The sequence below is a fragment of the Tursiops truncatus genome, chromosome 12 (assembly GCF_011762595.2).
Source record: "Tursiops truncatus isolate mTurTru1 chromosome 12, mTurTru1.mat.Y, whole genome shotgun sequence".
Classification (NCBI taxonomy): Eukaryota; Metazoa; Chordata; class Mammalia; order Artiodactyla; family Delphinidae; genus Tursiops; species Tursiops truncatus.
In genome coordinates, this window is record NC_047045.1 from 69,417,271 (window position 1) to 69,433,544 (window position 16,274).

At 37.7% G+C, this 16,274-nt stretch overlaps 1 protein-coding gene across 12 annotated transcripts in view; it reads left to right on the forward strand.

Moving 5' to 3' along the window:
• Positions 1-16,274, forward strand: part of UTRN (utrophin) — a 497,402-nt gene that overhangs the window by 385,691 nt on the left and 95,437 nt on the right. For all 12 annotated transcript variants that reach the window (XM_019951537.3, XM_019951539.3, XM_033867812.2 and 9 more), the window contains 2 exons: positions 7,400-7,668; positions 13,988-14,134. In XM_019951537.3, the coding sequence (XP_019807096.2) occupies positions 7,400-7,668; positions 13,988-14,134 (416 nt within the window). The remainder of the gene's footprint in view (positions 1-7,399; positions 7,669-13,987; positions 14,135-16,274) is intronic.

Sequence of the window (16,274 nt, forward strand, 5' to 3'; positions counted from 1 at the left end):
CATTTATCAGGGTCCTACAGTGTTCCAGGCACCGTTTCCTTTAATTCTCATAACAACTCTTTGAGTTATGAGTACTGTTACCACCCATTTGACAGATGAAGAAACTGAGACTTTGAGATGTTTGGATGCCTACTGTCACCCATGTGACAGAGCTGAAACACCAACTCAGGCTTGTCACAACCCTTGATGCCCTGAACCATCATAGCATACTATCTTAACTACCCCAATAATCAAAAAACTTCTAGATAATCAGTAAAAATAAGATTTTGCTTTCTATATTCTTCTACTTATAAAAATTCCATGCAGTAATTAATATGCTTTTCCCTTCATTCTTACTTTTCCTCTTCTGAAATATTAGGCTGCTTAATAGAATGACATACCAGTTCACTGATTTCCTAGCACCAAGGGAGAAGGTGTTTAGGCAATATTAGACTTTGTCTTTTTAATTTTCATAAAAATACTTGAAGGAATAATAATTGCTTTCAGGCCTATAGACCAAGGCAATAATTTAATTAGCTTCGTAAGTCCAAATTAGATTAGTAAAGTTATAATGCATGAAAAGACACAGAAAAATATGTTACTTTCATTTCCAGTGTTAACTACAGAGATCCAGTGTGATCCTTCCCATTTTAAGGCTCCATAATGTATGAATGGATGTAATGAATCCAGTCTTCAACTTTCCTAAAATATAATGAGCCGGCTGAGTAAGCGTATTGATTGGATAAAAATTTCAAAAACTTGTTTGCATGCTAATGAATACCATCATAGTGAAATTCAATTTAAATAAATCAACATTCTTGATGAAGAATTATATGATAATAAAAGTTAGTTTGATGGACACAGCATTTTAAATTAATTGTTTACCATCTGTTATGGTCTCTAATCACCATTACAGCCATCCATAAATCACATGTGCCTCGTAAGAAAAGATGACAATAATTTACATGTATGTATTTTATTGAAATCAACATCTGGAGTGTCACTCTGATTTAAACATAAAGCACAGGAGGAGACTAAACGCTTTCAGTGTGATGTGTTCCTCTTTTCCTGTTGTTACTTTTCCTCTTGAGAGCTGGAGTCTTCACGAGTGAATTGGAGGGTTTGCTATCTTTTAAAAAGTATAATCCTAGCCAAGGCATAAATTCTCCACTTTAAACTTCTCACTTATTTTGGCAGTACATAAACCTAAGACATGCCTAACTTCTTTCATAAGAATGGCTAAACTTGAATAGAAAGCCCAGGACTTCTTTTTTTTTTTTTTTTTGTGGTACGCGGGCCTCTCACTGTTGTGGCCTCTCTCGTTGCGGAGCACAGGCTCCGGACGCGCAGGCTCAGCGGCCATGGCTCACGGGCACAGCCGCTCCGCGGCATGTGGGACCTTCCCGGACCGGGGCACGAACCCGTGTCCCCTGCATCGGCAGGTGGACTCTCAACCACTGCGCCACCAGGGAAGCCCCCAGGACTTCTTTTGTACGTTGATGGATCATTAGCAGCTATGTTCCTCAGGGAAGCAGCCTGGGGAGGGATGGGCAGTGGTGTGGCCAGAAATGTGAGACTTTTAATTGAAGAGCTCTGTCCTTTGATCTTAAAGGTGAATTTTTTTTTATCAAAACAAAGATATTGAACATAGATCTATTTATTCATTTGACCAGTACTTATTGAATGCCTACCATGTGCCAGGTAGTATTCTAGATATGGGGAGACAGCAGTGAACAAAACATATCCTTGCCCACCTGGCACTTACATTCCCAACTTCTATTTTCCCCTCTCAGAACCACCAGTGACCTGTCTGCTGCTGTCCAGCACTCAAAACTGACTTGAATAAATTATAAAACTGCCATTAGTGTGAGGAAATTCAGGGAATATTGCATTACAGAAAATGGATCTCATGTGGCTTAGCTAGTTCTGTTCCATGGCCTTTCTGCTGTTCCTCCCTTTTTCCTTGGAGGTTGACCTTCTTAATGGTCTCTTCATGCTTCATCCTTAGCTCAATGCTGGGGTTTTTTACTTTGGCCCACTTTATAGGAAGAGTAAAACATTAAAGGATTCAGACTCTAGCTCAACCTTGATTGACTTCTGGTCAGAAGTGCTGGTTATCTCTGTCCATGGTGTGGTGTATATTCCTGTTCTCTCCATCCATCCCACCTCCACCCATAACCCCCATTAATACCTTATATTTTGGTATTTGTGGAAGATGTTCCCTAAATCTCTTTACTTTGGAGTTCTTGCTTTTCCCTAAATGTATCTGTCCACGATCTTTTTTTTTCCCTTAAGGGTTTGACAAGTTCGTTGGCAGCATGGCTGGATCCTTACCGTCTTTATCATATTCCCACTGAAAGATTTAGGCTACACATTATCAGGTTAATGTACTTTGGGTAGCCTGTTACTATTGTCATCTTTATAATTTATTAGATGAAAATAATTAGAAATATTGTAGTAATCAGCTGATGGCACTTGATGGTGTACTTTTAATCTGGTTCCTAATGAATTGTCACCAGTTATCATACAGTATAGGAAGTGGGCAGGGTCCTCTTCAACACTGATCATTTCAGACAGATTAAGTTGATCTTAACCATGTAATCAGAAAATTTGAGGAGAATATGTTTTGCATTGTCTGAATCAGGAGCATCTTTTGGTCATGAAGAAGAGAGAGAAAAATGGAGTGGGGATGAAGACGAAGAGTGAGAGTAAGTCAGGTCTAGTCTCTAGATCTACAGGAATGCTTTGTTTTTTTCTGTGAATTCTTGTTGGCTAATCAACTTGGTTTGCTTATGTGAAAATCTCTAGAGATATCTAAACCTCCCAGACTTAGTAACAAAATCATTTTAAAAATGAAAGAACTTAACCTCTGTTGAAGCTTTTCTGTGTGCCAGGCATGTATCGGTAGCTTTATAGGTATTAACTGAAGTTCAAGGAGATAAGCAATATATCTATGATTATATAATTAGTTAGTATTGAAATTGGCCTATGAACAAACCTTTCCTTGCACCAAGTTGTCCATGGGGTGAAAATGCTACTCTGGAGAATTTTTTCCTATACTTGTTTGTCTTAATATCTCCTCTTCCTCTCTTGGTGAAATACAATAAGATTATAGATACATGTAAAAAATAAGCAAACAGTACAAATAAGGTGGAATTACCATACTTGAAATGACTTTGTAAGGTTTATCCTTTTCTTTCACAGTAAAAAAAAAAAAAATGGTTGTTTTTTTTTCTTTTTTTTAAATATAAATGCTGTCATGGGTTTGGGAAGGAGGAAGAAAAAATAAGTGGGAAGATTTCCACTTACAATTATGAAGTTGAATATTCTCAATAAAGATTAAAGCTGGAAATTCCATTCAGGAAATTGAAAATTTCAATTCAGTAATTATATATATTGAGGACATACTAGTCTCTAGACTGAGTACTGCAAAACCAAGATGAAAAGAACAAACATGCATGACATAAGGCTTTAGACGCTAAGAAGTCAGTATGGAGATTATGTGTCTATTCTGTAATTGATAAAGGAAATACGATAAATATGGAAAATCTTTATTTAAAATAACTGGGCTGATTCAAAATCGATTTGTACATTATTTCATCGGAGGAACATATACTTTAACGTTTTTAAATGTAAAAAAAATTATAGGCACACAAAAGGAGGGTTTTTTTTTTCCTCTACTGTAAGATTTCTTGGAGACATACAGCGGCTTTGCCTTTCTTATATAATTGAATTTCAGAGGTAAAAGAGGCCCTTAGTGTAAAATGTTTCCCCAGATGAGAAAATAGGGTTCCCACTTGATAAAGCTGGGATGAGCAGGTCATCTAGCTCACCTAGGAGCCAAGGGCAGGATGGGAGCAGTGCGGATTGCAAGTCTTAGTCTCTGCTTCTGGTCCAGGTTCGTGTTCCACCTGTATTCCAGTGAAGCATGTGAGTCTTTCTCCCCAGGGCAGAAAGGAGAGAGTGGTGTAAATGCCATGCAGTTAATTTGCATATTTGAAGAATAAAAACCACTGGACAAGAAAGAAAACTTCAGGATTGGTCATTCCTTTTTCCTCTCTCTTCTTCCTTCTTCCTAAAGATAATTATCTACTCTTCCTTAAATGTTTTGTAACACAATAAAACAATTGCTATTTTAATTATATAAATATAAAGTAAATATGTTAATATTTATAATACATCATATCACATTATACTATATATACTATGTAATATAAATATAAAAATTAAATACAATTCCATCCTCAGATTTTGTCCAGATAAATGAGAAGGTGTGAAGGGAGAAGAATGGGAGAAGAGTGAAACAAAGTACTCTCTCTCAAAAACATCCCCAGACACACACGCACACACACACACACACACACACACTCAGGGAGTAGGAAAGTGACCTAGGAAAAGTGCTTCTGGTCTGTGAACTGTCACTAAATTTACTTGGTTTTATCCTGCTGTTTCCTCCGTCTCCTGATTAGCCTCTATTACTGCCTTTTCAAATGCAAATTAGATTATCACTGAGCTTCGTTTGCTCTCCCACCTTCAGTAGTTAGTGCCCTGCTCTGCGTGAGAATGACAGAGCAGCTCACTGGATTGGAAACACTCTGTACAGCTTCAACAGCAGTGACCAGAGAAATCAATTTATAAGCCAGTAGGCTGACGGTGTTCTGTTCTGGCAACACGTTACAGTCACCTGGGGAGCTTTTTAAAATTGATCCATGCCGCCCTTCACCCTTGACTAACTAAATCAGAATCTTTTAATACTTCGTCCTTGGGGATCAGCGTTTAAAAACAAACAAGCAAGCAAACAGACAAACTGTCAAGGTGGTTTCTAATATGTCACCAGAATTCAGAACCAGTGGTCCAGAAGATTCTCCACTCTTGCATGAGGGTCTTAAAATTTACTGCAAAGTGTCCATTCAGAAAATTTGAAGCAAACTTTGTCCTTTGATTTTCAAGTAACACGAGGATTTTTTTTTTAATGTTGGGATATCCCTTTATTATTTTCATCTTTCATGCTGTCTTGCTGTTTTAATTTGTTTTTTCTATTTTCTTACCCCAAACTGTCATAACTTGGGATTTCACATGTTGCTTCTTATTACCTGTTTCACAAACATCCTGGAAAGTTTTTGTTTGGCTTTTTACTTCGCTCTGTTCTTGGTTTAAAGTATGCATTAAACTGAGATTGCTGCTGCAACAGGAAGCACTTTTATTCTGACTCAGTGATTAGTTAATATGCTTCCTTTCTGGCAAACAGATGGCGAATTGAACGTAGAACTTTTCTTCTGAGTAGCTGCTTGAGTGGGGATTATATTATAAATAGTACAAAAAGACTGCTCAATCAAAAGATTTTACATTAAGTGAAGACAAAAAGTCACAGCCAGTGTTGGGTATTTTATCACAGGACAAAGAAGCCGTATGTCTCCCTGCCAGGTCTGACTTAGAAACAATTTTTACTTTATCCAGAGGAAAATCATCATAATTAAGTTGTCTCTTCTGAAATTGGCACTGTATTTTTTTTTTACAGAAGTCAGTAAAACATGAGTGCTCAAAATATATCTTTGAAAAAGCCGAAGTGACTTATTAACAAACACAGGTGTTACCGTCATAAAAATTATCAACTCCCTTTCTCATCAAGTTAAGAATGATTTTTTTCACCTTACACAGAGCATGGTATATGTATATAAAATATGGATCGTATTAATATTACATATTTTTCATTTTATAAAAATACCTTGAAGGCTTAAGGATTTCAATAAAGTTGCCCTTTTGATGATGTCCCTTTCCTTACAAAGCTTTTTCTAAGTTTCCTAAACTTGAAATCCTGACATATTATAAGTTTTAGGGCTTTTTTCCAGGATTCCCGACTGCCTCCCATCACCGTTGTACTGGACTGTATCTGAGCCTAAACATTCCTTGAAGCTGGGTCTCTAACTCACTTATTTTCCTTATTTATCTTTTACTGGTATGCTCAACCTATCTACTTATCGTAACATTGTCTCTTCTTGTAATCAGTTCAGCTGACAGGAGACTGGTCATGTTTCTGTGTAGCCTCACAGCCTTTGAGCAGCACACTCAGAGTTCTGTGGTTGCTAAACTCTTCATCATCCATGTAGTTCCCAGGGATTTATTATAGCTGCTTTCATCTAAATATTGAGGTCTCGAAATTTCTGGAAACTTAGATAAAAATAAATGTTCTGTCCCTTTGACTGTTAAATAATATTTAAATAAAGACAGGCAGACAAATTTATGTTGCGTAGGAAAGTTACAGCTTAGGAGAGCTTGCTTCGGTGCATCTTACCAGAGGTTTGATGAACTTCAGTGCATTTTATGAATGGTTTGGAATATTTTGAGGGGAAGTGGATGTTGCTAATGTGATTGATACTGAAAGATGGGATGTTATCTCAAAGAAGAATATGCACTTCTATCTTAAATTAATGTACAGTTTACCTCGATTGTATGTTTCTGAGTTGCCTCTCTGTTGTCCAGGGGACACTTAGGACAACCATCAAACCAGCTAGAGAGGAAAGGAGGCATCCTGGGGTGTTGAGGGTAGTGAGGCCCAGGAGTATTTCGCTGGGGATCCATTTAAGCTGTTTTGAGAGTGTCTGCTCTGTGACCATCAAGTTCCCCTGCCCTTGACTTGCCAGCTTCTCATCACTATATTTCTGACCCTTGGCTTTCAACTTGACTTTGACTTCTGACTGTTCCCTTTGCTTGTTTTCTAGACTCTTACTCTTTCTTCCTGCCCCTGTGCTGTGGCAGCATCTTGCATTATACCTGCCCTTTCCTGTCTGAAAAGTCTACCTTATTTCAGACATTCTGGAAGCCGTCTTGCTCTATTAAATATTTAGGGTGGTCTTTGAAGCCTTGCTGTCTTCTTGTTGAAATATTTGTGGATGTGCTACACTTATGGGCTACAAAGAATGCCTTGTATTAAAGATTCAGCGATGATGAAGTATCTAAGATATGTTATTTGTCTTCAGTTGTATTTTTTTTTGACACGATAAATTAATCTTACTTTTTCAGAGTTTTTCCTCACGACTTAAAGCTATTTCTCTCCCAATTATCATTCCCATTTCTCTGAGGACAAAGAAAAACTAATGAAAAGCTATCTTTGGATTTTATGTAATTAATTTATGTTAAAGAAAAATTGTTTTATTTCTTGAGTTATCTTGTTACATTTCAAGGTTTGCAAATACATTAAAATTCAGAAGTCACCAAAACTACTGGGCTACTTTTACTCTGAGTAGCTCTTTTCTTCTTTGGAGAAGTAGTTAGGGATTAGTGGAGGAAGTATGGAAACAGTTTTCCTTACCCTGGCTAGTGTACGCTGGTAGCAACCCTTCCAAAGGTGAGTCACACTTGGCTCTAATAATGTAGAGTTGATCAAGCATCCAAATATTCTTTCTTTTTTTTTAAATCACAGAACTGACTCCTGAGGAGAGAGCCCAAAAGATTGCCAAAGCCATGCGTAAGCAGTCTTCTGAAGTCAAAGAGAAGTGGGAAAGTCTAAACGCTGTTACTAGCAATTGGCAAAAGCAAGTGGACAAGGCGTTGGAGAAGCTCAGAGACCTGCAGGGAGCGATGGATGACCTGGATGCTGACCTGAAGGAGGCGGAGGCCGTGCGGAATGGCTGGAAGCCTGTGGGAGACTTGCTCATCGACTCACTGCAAGACCACATTGAGAAAACCATGGTCAGCATCCCTGCCTCAGATAAAGGATTTAAGAAATACTTTATTGATAAATATAACACAAATAAGGAGAGCCACATATATAAACTGTTATGAGGGATTGTTATAATGTCAACACTGTTGGCATTAGAATATAGAACTTTTCCAGACATAATAGATGTTTTCCATATGCCCCTCACCATCAGAACCCCCCTCCCTGCCAAAATAATGACTAAGGTGACTTTTACAATAATTTACTTTTACTTTTCTTTATACGTTTTCACCCAGCTGTGCATCCCTAAGCAATATAGGTTAGTTTTACCTGTTTTTGTTGAGTATTTTTTGTTTTTTTAATAATACAGCAGAGGACCTTTAATTATATTACTGAGGTTGGGTCTTTTTTTTTTTTTTTTTGGCTGCATTGGTTTTTTTGTTGCTGCTCGCGGGCTTTCTCTAGTTGTGGCAAGGGGGGGGCTACTCTTCCTTGGGGTGCGCGTACTTCTCGTTGCAATGGATTCTCTTGCTGCGGAGCACGGGCTCTGGGAGCGTGGGCTTCAGTAGGTGGGGCGCATGGGCTCAGTAGTTGTGGCTCGTGGGCTCTAGAACGCAGGCCCAGTAGTTGTTGCACAGGGACTTAGTTGCTCCGCGGCATGTGGGATCTTCTGGACCAGGGCTTGAACCCGTGTCCCCTGCATTGGCAGGCAGATTCTTCACTTTTCTTTTTTTTTTTTTTTTTTTTTTTTGCGGTACGCGGGCCTCTCACTGTTGTGGCCTCTCCCGTTGCGGAGCACAGGCTCCGGACGTGCAGGCTCAGCGGCCATGGCTCACGGGCCCAGCCGCTCCGCGGCATGTGAGATCTTCCCAGACCGGGTCATGAACCTGTGTCCCCTGCATCGGCAGGCGGACTCTCAACCACTGCGCCACCAGGGAAGCCCTGGCAGGCAGATTCTTAATCACTGCGCCGCCAGGGAAGTCCCTGTAAGAATATTTTAAAGTCCCTTTTAATCTCCAGATTTCCCATTTATCTTTTGTTTGTTTTCTTTGCAATGTATTTGTTGAAGAAACTGAATTGTTTCTTTGACAGTGTTTCTCACAGTCTGGATCTTACAGAATGGCATCCACATGGTGTAGTCTAGCAGGCTCCTTTTTAAATCGGTGGTTGGATTTAGAAGTTTAATCAAAAGTATACTGTTTTCCTGGGAGTTCTTATCTACTAATTATATCTTATTGTCTGAGTATGTAATGAAGAATTCGTTTAGCTCTAAATTCTGTTTGTAATCAGGTACTGCCCAAAGTTAAGGATGTTAGACCTCTGGTCTAGATTCCCTTTGGCTCCCGTATCGTAGAACATATCCAGAAAAGCAGTTAATGGAATTTAGGCAATAAAAGACACGAATAACAGATTTAGAGTGTATTAGGTTTTTAGTAGCATAGTAAACTATGTACTAGGTAGTCATCAATCAAATCAAAGGATAAACGGATGAAAAATCAGACTGACAATATCATGAATGGAATTTTTATTGCAAAAGATATACATCTTTTGTGCACATATATTGGATAATACTATCCCTTTGTTTCGCACGTGGCTGAATAGGAAAGAGAAGCAAGGTCTAGGAAATTAACTGAATCCTACTCAGGCAAATTACATGAGTAAATATATGTGTAGACATAGGAATAGTAATAATAGGTAGCATTTACTGATGCTTCCTATGTGCCGAGAACAAGATAAGTATTATTATTATGTCCATTTTACAAATGATGACATTGCAGATATTGCTGAAGCCCACACAGCTAGGAAGTGGTGGTGTTTTCTTGATTTCTTTCTTGCTCTTCTCTTTCATTGTAGAGACCTCATTCATAATAATGCAATTAAGCTTAACTTTGATCAACTACTTGAAGTTGAATCTTTAAAAACTACGTATTAAATTTTCAACACAAAATTTTTATTACTGAAAGAGTATTGGGGTGCCATCTTTCACTGCAAATATACATGTTTCCAATGACCCTGTGAATGAAGTAGGCTTCCTCCTTGACTGTAGTATCCAAAACACTTTTCCATAATTGAATCTGAGTTAAAATAACAAACTAAAAATAAAACCTTTTAGGATAGGTTCTTTGGAAGTTGCACACTTCTTGTATTTTAAAAGATGATTTTTAAACACTGAAAATCTTTAAGCCAATGGTTTACAAAAAGTATGTTCTATTGGTTTGCAAAACCTCTTGGTTGGAGCAAGAATTTACCCATTTCAATTTGAAAGCATCAGTTTTTAATACAGGATGACTAGTGTTGAGGGAAAAATGAAGTTATATCTGGACTAAAACTTTGAGAGTTGTTAATCCCATTTGATTGAAGAAATTACCCCTCTCTGCATCCAAATCCTTCTGTTTAAATTTCTGGTTATGTGGGAAAGCTAGGAAAAACACAGCCAATATTTAAGACAAAGTGATAAACTGTGGCTTAAGATATTTTAACATCTTATTAGGAAAAAAGAAAATAAAACCCAAGTCTCTTTAAACCAAGTAAAATTGATGCAAACTCCGGGGTGTTTTGCATGTGCTCTAAAGTATACCCCAATCCCAGTGAAGCTATAGGCTGGTAAAAATAAGTTCTGATTGTTGCCAAATATTAATAAATATGCCAAAGCAACTGGAAAACAAAATCTTTTAGGGTAATCGAATAATTTTAACTTCCTAAAATTATCCTTAATCATTCTTATTTGCAGAATACACACCTCTGACAGGAGAAGGGCTGGGATTCACATCTGCCAACGGGCTGCCAGTCAGCACCTTTAACACTAACAGATGCTTCTGTTTCTATAGCAAAGAAAACCACATATATTTTTATTCTCTTATAGGAAAGTACAGCCAAAACATGATAAATTGGTTCTTTATAGAAGAACATACAGCAGATCTGAAACCATTTAAAAATTTGCTTTATTTTAGAAAGCCCCTTAATTTGGAGCTCTTAAAAACCAAAAGATAAACTTTCTTCATAGAAAGATTCCTTGTTACCATAAAACACTGGACCACAAAAACAAAATTAAACCTAAAATGCATTGTTTGTCTAAGGACTTTTATTTTATTATTTATTTTATTTTTGCCTGTGTTGGGTCTTCGTTGCTGCGCATGGGCTTTTCTTTGGTTGCAGTGAGCGAGGGCTGCTCTTCGTTGCCGTGCGTGGGCTTCTCATGGTGGTGGCTTCTCTTGTTGCGGAGCATGGACACTGGGCGTGCGGGCTTCAGTAGTTGTGGCTCTTGAGCTCTAGAGCACAGGCTCAGTAGTTGCGGCACACGGGCTTAGTTGCTCCGCGGCATGTGGGATCTTCCCGGACCAGGGCTCTATCCTGTGTCCCCTGCATTGGCAGGCAGATTCTTAACCACTGAACCACCAGGGAAGCCCTGTCTAAGGACGTTTAATGGTTTTACCTGTGGCTTGTAAGAGAAAAAGTATTATTTTTATAGAGGGAAAAAAAAGTTTCTTCTATAAGATTAAAAGAAAAATCTGTCTTGAAGTTATAATTTTTAAAAAACTGTCACCATATTTTGAAATAAAACTGGTTATTATTTAAAATGATATAAATCTGAGAATATTTTCTAGCATTTCATTTTTTAAAATTTATTTAATTTTGCGGTACATGGGCCTCTCACTGTTGTGGCGTCTCCCGTTGCGGAGCACAGGCTCCAGACGCGCAGGCTCAGCAGCCATGGCTCATGGGCCCAGCCGCTCCGCGGCATGTGGGATCTTCCCAGACCAGGGCATGAACCCGTGTCCCCTGCATCAGCAGGTGGACTCTCAACCACTGCGCCACCAGGGAAACCCCTAGCATTTCATTTTTAATCGTTAATACCTTCAAAATACAAAGATATTGATTTTAAAAGCTGATTATTAGTGTATGATGTAAAGTCATAACTGAAGAAACCTTGAAAGATTTGAGTTCTGTAATTGTTCTCAAACTGAATCTGAGGGCATTCAGGTCTTTTCAAAGTCCAGACTGAAAAATTCTCTTCTCCCACCCCTCTCTCTGTCCCATGCTTCTATATTAATTATGAATTCTTTAGACCTATAATGTCTCTGTTATCATATATCTGCTTTTCTCATTGAACTGTATTTGTGAATCCGTTTATTTGTACACATTCTGTCATCCATGAAAGACCAGCATCTGCAGTCATGGAGAAAAACTATCACAGCTCTGAATTCCTTCCATGCTGCAGCGATTTTCACGTCTTCATGGGCTTCCCTTCTTCTACCTGATTCTTAATTTCTTTTTTCTTTATGCTATATTACAGAGTCATTTACCTAACCCTGCAACCTCAGGCATCATTTATTTACAGCTGAATCCCAAATGTCCATCTCCAGGCCTGACTTTGAAATGCCGCTGTCTTCAGGGTTCTAGTGATATTTCTTTCTGTACATTGACTTCCATGCTCACTGTTTTGGGTGTCATTTACACAGTTACCCTCAAAGTCCGTATCTTTCACTCTGTCCCTGGGCTCCAGATCTGTTCTTCTGACTCTCCAGCTTGACCTTCCTCGTGGTTTTTGGACATATTCAAGAATTTTGAAATGCTGAAACGTATTCTCAGATTCACCTAAAATTAATTTTCTTTTTAAAAATAAGGTCATATTCTTAATATTATTTTGATGTTTACCAACCATAATGATTATTTCTAGCCTTTACATGTTATAAAAGGGGGAACTGGGAAGTGGTTAGAGAGGTTTTCTTTTTATAAGCATAAGGAGGAAGTCAAATTAATATTGTAGTGTTTTAATGAAACTTTATAGCCTTCAAAGCACTTTGATACCTATTATTCATTAGCTAAACTTGGAGTGATGAAAGAGGAGAAGAAAGGGAGCTCATAGACATAGGCCTAGTCTCTTAAGGGGTGGAGATTATAGAAATGATGAAATTTGAGAGCTGATCCTAATAGTATGTTGATAACACCTAATACCTGTAAGTATGGTACATGATTAATTTTTGACACACCAAAGAGTTAAAACTATGCTGTTCTCTTTTAATATTCCAGTTCTATTCCCAATTCCATATTGGCTTAATCTTGCCTCAAGTACCATTTTTTGAGCCTTCATCATTAGAAATGAACTCTGCCCCTCTTGTATTGCAAACTTTGTGCTTAGTACTGGAGACTGTCCATTCTCAAGAAGCTTCCATTCTATGGGGGGTGGGGGGGCATTAAAATATGAATGCTTACAATACCAAGAACTAAGAGCTCTGATAAGAAATGATGTTTAAAATCTATAACAAGTGGTTCATATGGCACCAAACAATCAAGAATGTCTCCCACCGTAAAACCTGATTTGTGTGTCCAGAGATGTGCAGCCTGGAAATCCTGGCTAGGTTGGAGATGGCAGATAGAATGCTGGGGAGCACATGGGCGGGGCCTGCAGCTAGGGCTGGGGAGGGAAAGACCTCTGGGAAATCTTCCCAATGGGTCGGGCACTCCAGTGAGTCTTTTAAGGGATGGGTCGGATCTAAGCAAAGACTTTGTGGGGAAAAGGATACATGAAAATAGAGGGGGTTGGAATTATGTGGAGAAAGAAGAAAACTTAGTGTTTTCATTATTTTGTTGTTCATTCTCACAGGTCATATCACTGTCATTGACCTGAAATATTTTTTGTTTTTTTTTCCCCCTCTTCGCATATACCCCTTCAATCCCCACTTACAACAGCTCTCTTACTGTGTTCAGAACCATAATTTGTCAGTTCTAAGCTTCCTTTACCTCTTTTCTGATAGACCCTGCTCTTCCTGGCCTACCTTTAACTGCAAAGAGAGGTCATAAATGACTTTGAAAGAGATATATAAATATATAAATCTATGAGTATATAATGTGCATAGATTTTGTGGTTAGGAAAGGTTTGTTTTACTGGCCACTTTCTAACTTAATTTTAAATGGAAAGAGTTCAAATCAAGTTGTTGCATCAGGTGAAAAAATATTAAGGTATCCATATTAAAAAAGGAAAATAGAAAATTAAAGATAAAATCAAGACTAGAAATTAGTAAAATGGATAAAAGTGGCGTACATTTTTCCAGATTAAATTGCATATCATGAAAAATTTGAAGGAAATACATAATCATTTAAATGAGTTGGCATTGTAATTTTTCTCTTCGTGCATCTATTTAGATTCTCTAGCTTATAAAGGGTGATTCTTTGGCTGGTGGTCCTGGTTGCTCAAGACCTGAGTTGAGTCAGCTGTTATTGAGTGGGCAGCTATAGTTGATGGCCTCTTAGCTGGTCTTGGTGTTTTTTGTGTTTTTTTTAAGGAAATATGCAATACTAGCTTTTGTTATATTCTTTTCTGATGACATTATTCCTGTCCTTTTCTTCCAGGCATTTAGAGAAGAAATTGCACCAATCAACTTAAAAGTTAAAACAGTGAATGATTTATCCAGTCAGTTGTCTCCACTTGACCTGCACCCATCTCTAAAGATGTCTCGCCAGTTGGATGACCTTAATATGAGATGGAAACTTTTGCAGGTGTCAGCTGATTCCTCTTCATAATGCAGGCTTACACTTTGGTCTTTAAGCCCTACCTCTCTGTTCTACCACCTGTGATCCTTTTCTCTTTCTTTATGGATTGTATTTGATAATGGATTTCTAGCCTGTGATGACATCAGTTGTCTTTCAGTATCTTGAACCCAAAGGCCTCATTTATTTATGAATATAGACTTTAATGTAATTTTATGATGTTCTCTTCATATGATATTTTTAGAAAATTGCAAAAGGTCAAATAAATCACAGTAATTGAAACCTATAGTAGGTCACAGAAACATTTTTTCCATAATGGCTCATAAAGGAGTCATTTTTCTTACTTTAATCATGTATTTTTTTTTTTTCTTTTGAAAAGTTAAGGAAGTCCCCATCCTTCTTCTTCCTCTGCCTGCTGTTTAGGTATCTCGCTCATTTTTTCCAGCTAGCATACTTGACTGTAGGGGTATTTTCCTTTAGCCCTTAGATCTTAGTTGCTCTAATGCAGTTGTTCTGATGACTAGGCCTGACTTGTGCATCTCAGATTTTAAAAGAGCCAAACCAAGAAGAGTCCTCCTGAGTGTTACTAAGTATCAGCATTTGCAAGTCACCACATGTGCCAGTCAGTAGTTTTTGGCTCAGTCTTTGTGGAGCTTTGTCACATTTAGTGGCCAGTTTCTAGGAGTCATAATAATAATTTTTTCCCCCTGAAAAGTAGTGGGATAGTTTAAGTGGAAGATTGAAAAAATAATTCTTACTAATCTTTCTCTATATTTTGTACCTAAAATGATGTGATATATAACAAGATAAATATGTAATTTTGAGGTAGCACATAAAATCATTTTATTTTAAAGGTATAATATTTTATAGCCTGATAGGTCCTGAATTAATTCAAATTTTGAACCACCCAATGGTTTATATATTTTCTTAATGAAATTGAAGAGGTAATAAATGAGTGTATGGTATTAGACAGTCTTTTCTGTCTTTGAAAAGAATATTAATAATCTGGGATTAGTAAAGCAGGATCTGTTAAACTCATACATGCTTTTCTAGTGAGTAGAACACAAAAGCATTTGATTTGTACTCCTTCTTTCTTCTGCTCCCTTTCTCTAATTCATTATCTTCATGTACGTATTCCTGTGGTCCATCTTGATTCCCTTCCCACTCTGCTTCTGTTACTACTATCTGCAAAGATTGGAAGTCAGGGAATACGTTATGCATGAAAAAGGATGTGTATTCTTCCATCCTGATCTCTGAGCCTGGTAACCACTGGAGCTCAGATGTTAGCTGCTGATTGAACAAGAGGAGCACAATTTATGCTGGCAGACAGCAGTGTTAAATTTCAAGAGCAGCATCTTGTGTTCTCCTCTGGAATGTAAAAGTGTGGTGTTTGAATGCTTTTTGGCCATAACAAACAAAGTACCTGCTAATGTAATTTAAATAGCTAACCAGGAGAAACTAGAGGTGCCCAGTGAGCCAGAGACACACGTTCCATTTAAAGGCAGCTGAAAATAAGATTGACAATCTAAGTGAAACACCTGACTAGCATTACTAGACAGAGACCAGGAAAAGGAAACGGAAATGTTAGTAAGGCTGTGTGCAATTGTTATTGATTTGCAATTAGTTTCTCAGGGTACCAACTCTGCATTTTCAAAATATAGAGAGCTAAGAATGTGGTTAAAAAATATATAGAGTATATTATTCAGCTGCTATCTCCTTGAATACTTCCAAATCAAGATGATGGACATGAATTTGGAGGAAAATAAGACATTCCATATTCATATGTCCTTTCACTTTCCATCTCTATCTATTTATCTATCTATCTATCTATCTGTCTATCTATCTTCATCATCATCATCATCATCATCTATCTATTCATCTGTCTGTTTTCTCCCTTGGAATATTTTAGACTTCTTTTTCTTTTGCTCCCCATAACCCTTTTTTACCACCTTCTTACAAAAGAGAGGTGAGTAGCCACTGACCCCATGACCACATCTTGACTTTAGATACTTTAGAATGTTACTACTTTTGAGTTAAGTGTAGAATAACTTAACTTGCCTTGACTAATAACAACCTATGCCTTGACTAAGGCATAGATTCTGGCATCAGATGGGCTGGGTATGAATACTAGCATTGCCACATACTAACT